General features: G+C 28.8%; 2 protein-coding genes across 3 annotated transcripts; one reads left to right on the top strand and one right to left on the bottom strand.

The window, feature by feature from the left end:
• Window positions 1–201: 201 nt before the first annotated feature.
• On the bottom strand, window positions 202–4,302 carry LOC112681916 (repressor of RNA polymerase III transcription MAF1 homolog). Its single transcript, XM_025552280.1, has 7 exons — window positions 3,953–4,302; window positions 3,273–3,871; window positions 3,031–3,168; window positions 1,983–2,139; window positions 844–1,046; window positions 665–787; window positions 202–503 (listed from the first exon to the last, which is right to left on the bottom strand). Exons 2-7 carry the CDS (start codon window positions 3,353–3,355, stop codon window positions 362–364), a joined length of 846 nt encoding a protein of 281 aa, XP_025408065.1. The 5' UTR covers window positions 3,356–3,871; window positions 3,953–4,302; the 3' UTR covers window positions 202–361.
• A 1,003-nt stretch (window positions 4,303–5,305) lies between these two features.
• On the top strand, window positions 5,306–11,001 carry LOC112682360. Of its 2 annotated transcripts, none has more exons than XM_025552943.1 (5): window positions 5,306–5,379; window positions 6,827–6,963; window positions 8,778–8,891; window positions 8,985–9,162; window positions 10,281–11,000. In XM_025552943.1, exons 2-4 carry the CDS (start codon window positions 6,828–6,830, stop codon window positions 9,071–9,073), a joined length of 339 nt encoding a protein of 112 aa, XP_025408728.1. In that variant the 5' UTR covers window positions 5,306–5,379; window position 6,827; the 3' UTR covers window positions 9,074–9,162; window positions 10,281–11,000. The 2 variants fall into 2 exon arrangements, with proteins under 2 accessions (XP_025408728.1, XP_025408721.1); XM_025552936.1 differs by lacking the exon at window positions 5,306–5,379 and adding an exon at window positions 5,996–6,273 and having other exon boundaries at window positions 10,281–11,001.
• The last annotated feature ends 3,204 nt before the right edge of the window (window positions 11,002–14,205 follow it).

Raw genomic sequence — 14,205 nt, 5'->3', positions numbered from 1 at the left:
TAAATAAATATTAAGGAACTAAATATTTTGAAACAATTTTCATCACTTAAATTATACAATTTAACAAAAAGTATATGGGTTCTCATTTAAGTGTACAAATAATAAGAAAGAATGTTAGGATAGGGCCGGTATTTTATATATAATATATAATTACTGTAAAATTTAAAATAAGAGTATTCTGTAAATATCATGAAAAAATATGATTGTACATAAATATACAGAATTTTTTTTTGTTTTTTTTTAAATAAAAGCTGTATTCATAGTAATAGTATTTGAACAATGGAAACTAAATATATATTAGAAGCATAAAAAAAAGATAATTTTTGTTTTGATTCGACCACCAAGTTACCATTATATTTACTTAACGGCGGCTACTAGTTAATGGACTTCGTTCTCTATAACGCCTATTATTATCAGTACTTTCATCATCATAATAGTCAGATTGAAACATAGAGTCTGATCCAGTTCCTATTGATCCATCAAAATCCATTGGGTATGAAGAACTAAAATTCAAAAAATGAATTCAGTTTATTTAATAATCCTCTATCAAGTACAATGTACAAAATACATTTCTATTTTTGAAGTAAATAGTTTATAAATATGAATATAATAAAAATTCCTTGATAGTTATATAAATGCAAATAATTTAATTTTTATAACTCACCTAATTATGCGACGACAAGTAAAAAATAAAATTCGTTTTAGTTTTTTGTTGTAAAAAAAATAGTTAAATGACCATAGACATCCATCTTCACTAAATGGATCTGAACGCATGTCTGGTGTATAACTGTAAATAACATAAATAAATATTTATATTTTAATTTTCAGTTAAAAAATTATTACCTGTAAATGTCACATTGTGACATTCCAATTTCTTTGTCTATCACTTCCCATAGCTTGTCACGTAACTGTGAATAATTTTTGGTAGAAGCAGCACTTTGTAAGTGGGCCATCATAATATTTTGATTGGAATTATTACAGGATGCTGATAAGGTAGGTTCAACTATAACTGCTGATAAGTTATTATCCACATCTCGCATTACCCACTAAATAATATTTTTAAAAATATTATATACAAAAATATTACATTTTAGAAGGTAAAATAATAACTTTATTTTAAATAAATTAGAAACATTTCAATTCAGAAATGAAGGTCCCTAAAATTCAAAATATAACTATAAATAAAATATATTCAATATTATAAATTAAGTAATAGTGTAAAATAAATAATTAAGACTCTAAAATTTATCAGTTTAGTACAACAAGTAATATACTCACTAATATAAAACATTAGATCAAAAAAAAAAAAAAAATGATTAACCTATTTTTCTATTAAAATACTTTTATCAATTTAATTTTAATCATATTTGTCTTTTATTACTAATATTTAAGTAGAAATATATATTTGAGTTAAAGTTTTTACAAATTTAAAAATAATAAATTAATTTATATAAGATTACATATCGTCGCCTCAGTTCAAGACTGCAATAACTCAAAAAAAACTATTATTGAGATATCGACGCCTCAGTTTAAGATAGTAATAACTCGAAAATATTCCAAATTGAGTTATTTACATAATATTATTTACAAAATTACGACGATTTCGATTCTAAAACACAATAACTTTTAGTTTCATTATTCATCTCTAGAGGTTGTTTATTTCATCCTAGAACCAGTAGTTTCATAATTTGAGTTATTGCAGTCTTGAACTGAGGTGAAGATATGTTCACATTCATTGTTAAAAGATATTTTGAGAGCTATTTTAATTTAATATTATTTATTTATATATTTTTATACTAAAATCATGTTATTAAATTTATTTAACTGAAAATTTTGAATTATTAAATTAATTATCTCATTTATGAAATATCTATATTTTATTTATGCATTTTACTTAATATTATTGATATCAGAGAAGACTTAATTTAATATGATAAATAAATTTATATTTATACTAATAGAATTTACAATTTATATCTAACCTGTAAACTGCGTTCTCGACTAAATTCTGATGACTTGGCATCTGTGAAATCATAGTCAGGAGCAAATGTGGCATTAAGTGTGGCAATCAAGTAAAACAAAGATTTACGAGATATTGTATCACATAGTAATACTTCTTCATCCCCAGATACACTCAAACTATAAAGTAAACATAATCTTTTATATATTTTAATTTCAAATTAAAAAAAAATGAATATTATGTTCTTTGCTCATATAGAAAATTTTTTTATAAATAAAGTAATAAATTGATATAAAAAAAAAATTGAATAAAATACACAAATGATTTCAAAATATAATTGTAAAAATAAATAATTATTTATTTTAAAAATACTCCTAAAAGACTACTCAAATAAAAATATAGAATAAGGTTTTTTTATATTGCCAAGTAATTAATGAGAGAGGGAAAATATTGATAAAAATTAAAAACTATTAACTGTAGTTTTAATACATTAATATTTAATACATAATAATTAATAAATAAGTATTGAATATTCGAGTAACAGAATAATCAAAGTAACTACTATGGTTATAACATGATAATAAGTTATTTATAGTCTATATTATAGATATAGACTTTATAACTTAAATATTTTACATTTATATTTCTATATGTTACCTGTAAGTATACCAGTTTTTAATTGTTGTTCAGTAATTTCTATAACATTTGTATAAATGAAACTTATCATATATTTAAAGGAATTTTGTTCAAAAATATTTAAAATTGTAAAAATAATAAATTACCGTGAAATTATTTAGTTAAGTGAAATTAATATCAAACAAGAAAAAGAAAAAGACAAATTTATAACTATGAAATTATATTAGAAAATAGAACAGAATCATTATTTGAAACAAATTCAAATGTTAAGACTAATTAAAAATCTTAAAATATTACGAGTAGTTTCACTGTTTTATTTATAAACATAATCACTGTATATTTTAGATTTTATGGGCAATAGTATAAAATTATGTGGGTCAAATTATGTAATTTTGTTAAACAAATGAAAATATACATGCAATGTTTTTAATTACCTTCTGCTATATCTTGGATCACTATTGGGCGAACAACCCAGTGCTTCAAGGTCACCTGGCTGTGTGCCACTTTGGGAATAAAACTTCTTGTATTTATGTTTTTCATCGCCCACCATTTTACACGAGTAACTTTCAATTCTATATTGTAACAATCAAAAACAATTAACATGGCATATTAATAGATTTGAGCAATGGGAATGAACACTAAGAAATATATGAAAAGGAATAAACAATTTAAGCACCTAGCTAAGACTTTGACGTCTCCTCGGTCCACGCACAGTGCCCTTGACAAGTCGTTCAGTTGCGAGCTCTCCAACAACTTCATTGTTAACGGATACTGTAACTGGATACGTACCGCTTTTGCCTCTTACACTGTTCGGTTCTGCAGACGATGCCACTGTTGTTGTCGAGAACAGTAAATAACGTCAATAACGTCGCCTGATATCCGGACGGGTCGATTCATCTTCTTGTAATTTGCGGTCACCAGATGATCAGATGACTTCGTCTGTAGCAACGGTGCAGCGCCGCTAGTGAACGATAATCGACGGGCAGAGCGTTAATGGCGTTATCGATTCGCGCGAAAGCCCTGACGAACGGAGGGATCGCAGATGAAACAACGTAAGTCGTCTAACGCGCAGGACGACGCCGTACAAAAAAAGCGTGTACAAATGAAACGAATAACTTCGGGCTCGTTCGTGTTAGTTGTCCAATGAACGTTTCTTGTTTGTTTACAAGCACGGACGGACGCTCGCACGCACACAGACGGCAAAATAGGACGCGATAAAACGACCGCCAAGATTTCGGTGCACAATTTACAATCGATGCCAAGCGCCGCTGACGTCTAATAATAACAAAAACAAAACTACGTAAATCGGTGCGCGAGAGGTTGACCTTGACTGTTTATTTGATTTCTTGTTATTACCACACAATCACACCGTAGGTACCGCCGTCGCGTTATCGCAGAGATGTATGTGTGTGTACGGGTTCGCTTCCCGTAATATTTTCAAACGGCGGTACCGCCACCGCCCGCTTCGCCCGTTTCGCCCGCACCAACGACGCAACGCTACGGGCACCGGACACCATCGGTGTGCGCGTGCGTGCGCTTAATTTTTCGCGCACAATCCGAGCGTGCGAGACCAACGGCGCGCGCGTGCGGGTAATATTAATTTCGTTGTTGTTGATGTTGTTGTTGTTGTTGTTGTTGTTGTTGTTGTGTGCGTCGAACGAGCGAGCGAGCGTGCTAGAGTAAGCGGCGTGGGTAGGGCGGGTGGACCGGGTGAGAGGTGATGGAAGGCGCGTGCGAGCGGTACGAAACGGGGCGACCGAGCGAGGGGACGTCGGCGCACGCGCGTAACGGCCTTTTGGAAAAAAAAACAGCTGCTGCACGACAAAGGAACATCACGAAACAATGACGATGACGATTACGTGATGCACCGCGGTGCGGGAGACCGTCGTAGCGCACGAAACCGGTAGACGGAAGAAATGTTGTTCGCAGTACGAATTCGTTTCGTTCGTTTGGCACCGGGAAAAATCGGTACCGGTACGGACGCGCACTACTGTTGCGTTCGCCCGTCTATCGGGTACCGGAAATAACTTACCTCGTACCGTATAATATATATGCCGTACATCGAATAATTCATTAGCGAACGCATTGTTTGTTTGAGGCTCGTACACGTTTTGTCGACGACAATGCTTCGACTACTGATGTGCCGTGGGTAAATACCCGAAGGGTAGGAAAAAATTTTGGGTATTTACCGGGTAATTGCCCACTATAATATTTACCCACCATGAATTTGGGTAAATATTTTTTTTTTACTGTCAAACATAATTATTTTTGTTAAATAAATTTCATTTAAAAATTTGAAGCGTTTTGGTTAGTTTTTAAATTCATAGATTTATTTGTTTCCCCATTAAAATTGTTATTTCAAAGTGAATAAAATTAATAAAAACTTCATAAATATAATTTATGTACTCAAATCATCAGACTTGGAAAAACATGTAAAAAGTCAGGAAACAATCATAAAAAAGTATTTTGATACCCATAAATTGGTTTTAGCATTACAAATAAATTTATCCAATTTATTGGGTAAATATCGACAGATCGCCCTCGAATCGGGTTAAATGTTAGCAAATTCCCCGTCCCTACAGAAAAAGCGCTTGTTATCAGGCCTAACGTACCACCCGCGTCATCGGGTTATCGGTCATTGCAACTCAATTAGACTGATCCGTGGAACCGTAACGATGTATTACATAATAAAACATTACATTTTTATATTGTTTGTCGGTACAGCCCCCGAATTAATTTTCCCCTAAAAATATTCAGAATGGTTCTACGTCGGGCATTAACACGTAAGAAATTATAAATAACTTGTTATTAGTAAACTTAAATTATTATTTAGTTTGGGCACAATTTATTTACCGGTCATAGACTACAGCTATAATTGTCAAGGTACTGCATATTGAGCGAGGGGCTTCGCTTCATTTTGTATGAGCCATGTTAATTGGAATCAAAATCAATAATCGTGCCAGGCACTACAACATAAGTCATAGGCATGTACGGCGATAACCATGACCAATTTATTATAATAAATATACTATTATGAAATGCGCACGCACAGTAATTCAAAGGCTATTTCATCGTAATAATGATATAGCGATGATTGATGACACAGTATCTATATACATCAATAGTTCGTTTAGTCGCCGTACACTTATCGAGACGTTGAACTGACATGTTGCGAACTGTGCATTACAATTTTTTTACCACAGTGTTAAACTATAAATTACAATCTATCTTACAATGCATGTTTATCACTTATTCTATAGATGATTTTCAATATTGTACGCATGTATTTTTTTTTACTGCAATCATAAATTTTACAATCGTGATTCGTAGTGTATTGGAAATTATTTAATATTTTTTGTACCTACGCATAATTATTAAACATAGTTTTCAAAAGTGGGAACTTCTTACATATTTTTTTTGTAGATAATTTTAATTAACAACATGTTTATTCCATTGAATATAAGTGAAAATCAAAATATAATACTAAACATTAAAAAATATGAAGTTTTACCGTATTTACAATTATATTTTCGTAGTTTAATTTTACATAATTTCTACGACGTTGAATCTATCAAACAATCAAAATCGGTCGGATACAAATTTCCGCACCTATCTACATTTACTCGTGTATTGGATCGACCTAAAATACCGAGCTGCTTTACATTCACTCGAGAACTGTACGTACTTCATGATAATAATTATAAGTTATAAAGTGTATTGATAATTAAATATGAACATTGAAACATCTCATCGTTAGTGGATAGGCGTAACTGCGCCAAGTGTAAATTTCTAGGACTTTAAGTAACTTTTTGGAAATTTATGCAGGAAAAAGTTAACATTTTTTACTTAGTATAAATGGCAATTGCCGGGCTACTGAAAATGACCGAATTCCGTCCCGGCTAAGTAGAAATGATAATGGATATCCACCTATATCAGTGTAACACAAAAGTTTAACATAATTTTCTTATCGTATTTTATTACCACTGATCTATATCTTAGTTACTATATAGTATTATATTATAGTAGTAGAGCTCATAACGTTATCGCTTAATCGGCATTCTAATAATAGTTTAATAGTTGATATTCCGCATTACGAAATCGTATTAAATCGTTTTAATATGGAAACATGAGACTATATGAGGCGTCAGTTATTCTTCAGCAATTCACGGAAGTGCTTCGGTTGTTTTTTTTTTTTACGTTTTTATTCGTCCGTTCTTTTATTTATTGCAGTATGGTTGATATTGAATATGAAACAGTGGTAGGTGAGAAAGACAAACCTATGATAATCGTTGAAGGTACGAAATTCCATCAACAGAAATCGTTAGCAAATACTGTAGTTAAGTGGATATGGAGTACTCATAAAACATGTAAGTGTTTTTTTTTAAAAATTAACGAAAATGGCACGATGTTTTTCCGACGGAATGTGCCTCCAATTAAATCATGCCAGGATAAAAAAGTCATGTGATCTGTACTCATTACCTAGGAACCGATAGTTTCAGTACAGTTTAGTTCATGTACGTGTTTTTATTTGAGTTTTAAATGTATTTTTATTATTCATGTTTAATAAATAAAAAAAAATAAGTCTCATGATTTAAAAATTTGTTGTGCCCCCTCGGCCACCATGTCTAAACACACTAATGACATACACAGATTATAATTTTGCATTATGCATTTAGTTAGTGACATACTTTATACTTATAAACATTGTTTTGTACTGTCGAAAAATGATCGGTTTACATATACAAATAATTAATTTTAAGCGAGGTAAACAATTGTCAGTAGTGAATTTTATGAAGTAGAGGTTTGTCGGGTGTAGGAAAAAAGACGGGTTTTTAAGTGTAGATGTTCAAAAGATAAAAATTGTACCATGCATATTTATTCTGGACTTGAGAAAACTGTGGTTTATGACTTCTTGGGTAGTCAAAATCATACTGAAGATACGAAATCAAAAATTGATATGCAAGTTCTCAGAGAAAACTGCAAACGACGAGCAGAATAATCTCTTTCGTACAAACTTCTTAAGATAATAAGATCGGAACTAAGGAAGTTAGAATTGTTTATTATAATTATGTGTAATGACATAATATCAGTAAGAAAAGCAATATATCACAAATGTCGATAAAAAATGGCCACTCTCACAAAATTATTTGAAGAAACTTTAGACTAACTAAGGAGTTTGCAACTTGATGAAATCTTCACCGAAAAGTTCTAGAGGAGAGGAAGTTGAACCTGTATATCGGCTTGTATTTTGACTGATACATGTATACAATTTACAATAATAACTTTTTTTATATTTTAAATTAATACTTAATTTCTTAAGGAACGTAATAATAACGGGGATTTTTTCATATTTCAACTTTGTGTCCAGTTGTCAGGGCCGAGGAGATAAATCAAGGGCCCCAGGGACAAATTAATCAAGGCCTTTCTTACACGAGGTATTGCACTTGCCACTGATATCCAGTGTTTTCTTTTAAAATATGTGAACCAAAGAGATAATGTAATCGCAGTCATGGTTATTCCACAGACTAAATGAAAATAATTATTTATAGCCTATGGGTCTTTCTCGGAAATGTTATTTGTCTACGTTTTAGATTAATATTGTAGTGTCCACTTTATTATAGACTCGTTATTAATTAATTCCACAAATTGGAATCGGCATGTTAATTCATGCAAAATGAAATTTAAAGGGGCAAATAAAAGCCTGGACACATTAAATTTTTTTATTAAAATAAATAAACCTTGTACCTCAGGTAAGTATCTGATTTATAATTTTAATTTTTTTTAAATATTTAGATTTTAGTTTGTAAATTTTGTGAATGACTGAAATAAATTCTATTTTTCTAGTACCTACCTATTTAATTTAGTTAGTAAAAATATATTAACCTTAACCATAGTTATATTATGTACTTAGTTTAGAATTATGTTAAGAACATTAAGTAAATTATTAATTTTTATTTACTGGGTTTATGGTCACTTAAAATCAAATCAAAATTTTTCTCATTTATTGTTAAATCTACGAATATCAAAATATGTTCTAAAATAGGGACCCTACATGAAATATGGTTTATGTATAAATGTATTTATTCACATTGGTACCTAATAGCTTATGACCTAATATAACTATATTTATTATGTATAAATAATAACAATATGTTATCTTATATTGATCAGTTTTATATAGTGTGTCTAAAGAAACCAGATGCTGATAGCTGTATGGAAGTTGAATATTCAAATGTAGATAACCAAGATCCAGAGAAACCGAATTTACCAGCTGTACTGAGTTTTGACAAAACAAGTATGCAATTATAAATTTTTTTTTCTTAAAATTTTAAATTTATGTCAATAAGTTATTAAGATCTTTAATTATCTAATAAACTATTACTTATAGTGTCCCTAACGAAACCGGAACCTAAAAGTTGTATGGAACTAGAATGTCTTGTTAATAATGGTAATTTTAAATGTATCAAATGCAAGTAGCTGTGGTGGAACCAAATATTTAAACACTTATATAGGAGATAAGGAGAAATCAAATTAATTTACGGTACTTAATATTCCTGACAAAACAGGTATGTTTATAGTTATAGTATTTATATATTCTTTAAGAATTAATAAACATTTTAAATTATATTATTCAGACAGTCATTAAATAACAATATTTAAATCAAATATTATGGATATTGATTAAATGTTGTGTTATTTAATCATATAAAACTATAAAGATAACATTTATTATTATACATTTATAATTAAAGTATATACCTACCTACTTATTAAAGAAAACAATGAAATACAATGCCTCATGATTAATTTAAAGTTAGTTAGTCATGCAACATGTTGTCCGCTAGATTATTATATTAAACTAATTTTATCTTATATCTATAGGTTTATGATGTCAAATTGTTTATTTGGTTATTTAGAATTCAGTAATTAATACATCAATTATCAAAATTAGCAAATTTTAGTATAAATAATAATAGTAAAAAAAAAAAAAAAAAAATGATAAAATTAAATAAGGTTTTGCAGTGTGACTTTTAGATAGGTGGGTGGGTGGTTTTAACTATTCTTGAACCACCAACTGAAAAATTTCAAATCACCTCTGTTTTCAAGCCTGTGCTGAATTAATCCCCCTTTTTTTTTTTACTGTTCATTTATTTTATAAGAAAATCGTTTTTTCACGATATTTTTGTATAATATTATTTAATAGAATATCAGAATCTATACTTTTCAGTGGTATTTTTGGATTCTTGTTTGGGCCATAATTGTTGTGTCACCTTGTTATCAGTGACGTAAACCGTACATATTAGTATAATTATTATATTTTCGTATAATTTGATTTTATCTATTAATAATTGTTTAATAGTACAATCCCACCAGTCATAGCTAATTCGTTATCAAATGTGTGCATGTTGCAGACTATAGTATATATTTATATTTTATATATAATTCACAATATCATATCTATGTACATTTGTAAATGTAACTGGTTTTTAATATTTCTATACGTAATGTACGTCGTAGTGGTAGTGTTTGGCTTAGTGGCGTAATTTAAAATAAACAGTAGGATTCCAAAAACATTTTTTTCTCAAAATGCCAAAAAGAAGGCGATAATATTTCAACAAACTTAGAATCACAATTTTCTTAGATGAAGTGTTTTGTATAACATGTAAATCGGTATATTCTTTAGAACGTGGTGGATTTGGAGAAATACAACAACATACTACTAAAGCAAAAAAACATTTATTGTCATTATTTACTGCAGCATAACATGAAAAGGTAATTTTTTATTTTTCAATGAATAATTTGAATGGATCCATTGACGAAAGTATGGTAGACATATAACGACTCAAAAAGGGATATTTTAATTTCATAAAACTGTACATAATTCATATCAACATCATCTTTTTTAAAACAAATTTATAATACGAAGTTAACGTGTGTTCTAATTAAGGCCGAATCAATTGTTTTAAAAGTTCTAGCTCCTTCGCAATAAATAAGTAAATAATTATGAAATATACATTTTGTTACAGTCATGATAAATACTTCTAACCAAAAAATTTTTATTTGTATTTTAAAACCAATTTACAGCAAACAAATAAAAAATTAACGAGAATGAAACTATATTTTATTTTTATTTTTATTTGATTTATCATGCTTTAGTAATCTTACATGATATAGTTCTAACTGTATAGATGTAATAAACACTATAAGGTATACTCAGTATATAGATATATATGTGTAGGCTATACCTATTCATCTATGTCATAGTTTTTAAGTTATGTAAAGAACGATTAAAAAATGTATATAGTACCAAAATCTTTTAAAATATTCAAAATATAGTAAAAATTTCAACAAGCAAAGATATTTAGTTGATGTTTTTAATGTGTCATCTTTTTAAATAACATTATACATCTATACAGATAAATAGATTTATAATATTTTATTAGTTAGATAGTTTGATAGTTAGGTTATATTATTTGGTACTTATATAATTACAATGTAAAACATGAGCTACAATTTATACTATAGGTACCTATATTAATAGGTGTATATTAATTTTATCAATGTTTATAAATTATTATCTACCTACTTTTTGTTATTATTTACTTATGATATTGATCATAATTAATAAAATTTAATACTTATTTACATGTCATACAGTTAGAATCTGATTGCTTAAAATTAACTCATTTTTTTTATAAATTTAATAAAATAAATAAATTTTACATACTAATTTATAACCTATTGCTATCTTATAGCTCTTCAATTCTTTCATTATTTCCTGGGTTGATGTAGCCTTTTAAATTTTGTTTAATCTGTTCTGGAAGACTACAGTACATAGAAAATAAAATATACAAATTTAACATTTTAGAACCGTATTTATGAACAATGTTAAAATTACTTAAACATGTTTTTTATAAACAATTTAATCCCCATTGACTTAATAAAGCATTTAATTGTTAGATATTTTCCACTGGATAGTCATAATCAACTATTGTTGAATACTTGGCAGATATATCCTATATTAAAAATGTACTATTTACCAATTAAGTTTCTAATAATTTATTATTAGAATTAACTTTGACTTCACAAATTTTACAAAATAATATACTTTTATCAATTGAAAAAATATTAGGACCATATAAATTAACATAGGTTTGGAGCCAATTTGACAAATTTTGTTTAACTTTAGGCATTTTTAAACACCATAAATACGATAGTTCACGATCAAACGTACACGCAACACGCAAATGACGGCAGAACGCAGACAACTAAAATAAAATCATAGGTCTTTACGTACGGCGATAACGCCGTATCTTACGTAAATACGACGAATTCGATAACTGCAGTTCATATTTTGATACAATTTTAAAAATAACTAAATTATTGGAAATGAACGGAATTGTCCTATTTAATCGACGATAACAACGGTCTAAGGCCGTTTATTCCGGATGCGTAACATCTTAAAATAAAACAATTTGTTTTCGTACACATATTCGTAGGCGGCTGTTTGGTAGGTAATTTAGTTTTTCAACAATATGTGTTTATTTCCTTAAATATACCCATTAACAGCATTTATAACTCCAAATTAGCAAAATACCTCCTATAATATGTATTTATGTGAAAATATACCCAAAAGTAGCACTAAAAACCTAAAATTAGCAAAATAACAGTAAAAACCGTAAATATGCAAAAAATAGCAAAATAAAATTTCGTGTATGACATCAGAGAAGTGTGAAACATATTTGTATCTTACTTTGGATGTTCTAGGACGAACCAATAAAAATATGCATTTGCTAGAACTTCCGAGCCCTGGTTATTAGGTATGTCGGTATGATATATTAAGTATGATATACCTACGTATGTCCGTATATCATGAATGCATATTTGTTATATTGATTTAATGTATCTACTATTTTTATTTTCATATTTTAGTAATTTAAATTTGTTATTTTGTATTTCAATTAATTTGTTATCAATTTTTTCCCCCTCTTGTTTAACCGACAGTAGAGGAGGTTCTGTTTGAACAATACTACTTTTCTGCTGCCATTGTTTATTTTGTTGAATGAGTTAAATACACGCAATATCACATACAAATATACATAATAAAATACAAATAAGCAGTGATTTTTTGTTTATAACTACGAGAGTAGGGATAAAGAGAAGATTATTTAAATTTTCAAATTCAAACAAATAGCAAACAATATGATCGTAAAAAAAATGAGGTATTTAAACTAATATGGCTGTTGATTTATGTCCCCCACACCTTCTCATAGTTTTTGATATTGTATAAGAACCATTGTCGAACAAATTCTGATAATAAACAAACAAATTTAAAGAAATTACGAAAAAAATATCTGAAAAATAATTTTCTAAAATATCGTCGGTGAGGATGATGGAAACATGTATGTTCTTATGGAGGCTAAACAAATAACAAACCAATACGTTGGTTATAAAATAATATTTTTTTTCATACAACTTCTTTAATCAGTAGTTTAACAAAATCTTATACAGTATCGCATACAAATAATTGGAAATCAGTCTTGAACAGTACTTAAATGTTTTTAATTAAACAATTTTTAATAGAATTTATTTGAATTGTAAATATTTATTTTATGAAATTATTAGGAACAATAGTTTTGGTTTATATCTTGTAAAATACAAAAGTATACTATTTTTTTTATTACACAAACTATTTGAATTAGAGTGGTTTTGTAATAAAATGCACAACAAGTACTATGTTGTACATTATTTTAACCTTCGTTTTGAATTGTTTTTTTAATTTGATGATTCATCATGGCTTTCAAATCTATACTAGTAATACGACCAACTCATATATCTTAGCTACAGTAATCCATACACTGCTGCTCAAGGCTCGTAATATCCATTGTAACTTGTTTATAAAATTTCTAAATGTGCATCATGAGTATTCCGTTTGAAAAGTAAAACAACGTAGGATAAACATTTGTGTTATGTGGTCTAACCAAGTTCTGTATTTCCTCGTTTTCATATGAAAGTTTTTTATTTAATTTCATATAAAATCGAAGTAGCTGTAGTATGTAACTGTAGTGCCGGATTACCCATTAGGCGGAGTAAGCGACCGCCTTAGGGCCTCATTCATTTAAGGGGCCCTGTGAAAACGGAGAACTATATTTTTTTAAATTTAATAATGCATTTTATTTACGAATTTACGGGACAAAAGTCATTATGAAATATAATATATATATTAAGTTGTAGGTGTTAAAGGCAGTAATAATAATTAGGGGTGGGCCGATCCTAGAACCGATACTTGGTTTAGGCCGATATTGGTGGTATCGGAAATATCGGTATCGGTTTATTTTCAAAACCGATATTTGAACTGATACCGCAAAAACTACTTTTGATTATAATATCGGGTATTGGTTTTATCGGTTTGTGGTATCGGATTAATTTTAGTATCGGTTCATGGTTTTGCCAAAAAAGTTGATTTTTTTTTTTTAGGTAATATATTAAAGATTGTTTTTACTTGTGATTATAATATCGGGTATCGGATTAATTTTGGTATCGGTTAATGGTTTTGCCAAAAAAGTTGATTTTTTTTATGTAATATATTAAAAATCAACTTAGTTTTT

This window comes from Sipha flava, unplaced genomic scaffold, assembly GCF_003268045.1.
Source record: "Sipha flava isolate LNK unplaced genomic scaffold, YSA_version1 103_pilon_pilon, whole genome shotgun sequence".
NCBI lineage: Eukaryota > Metazoa > Arthropoda > Insecta > Hemiptera > Aphididae > Sipha > Sipha flava.
The sequence above is the reverse complement of the archived record's forward strand: the minus strand, read 5'-3'. Positions and strand labels throughout refer to the sequence as shown.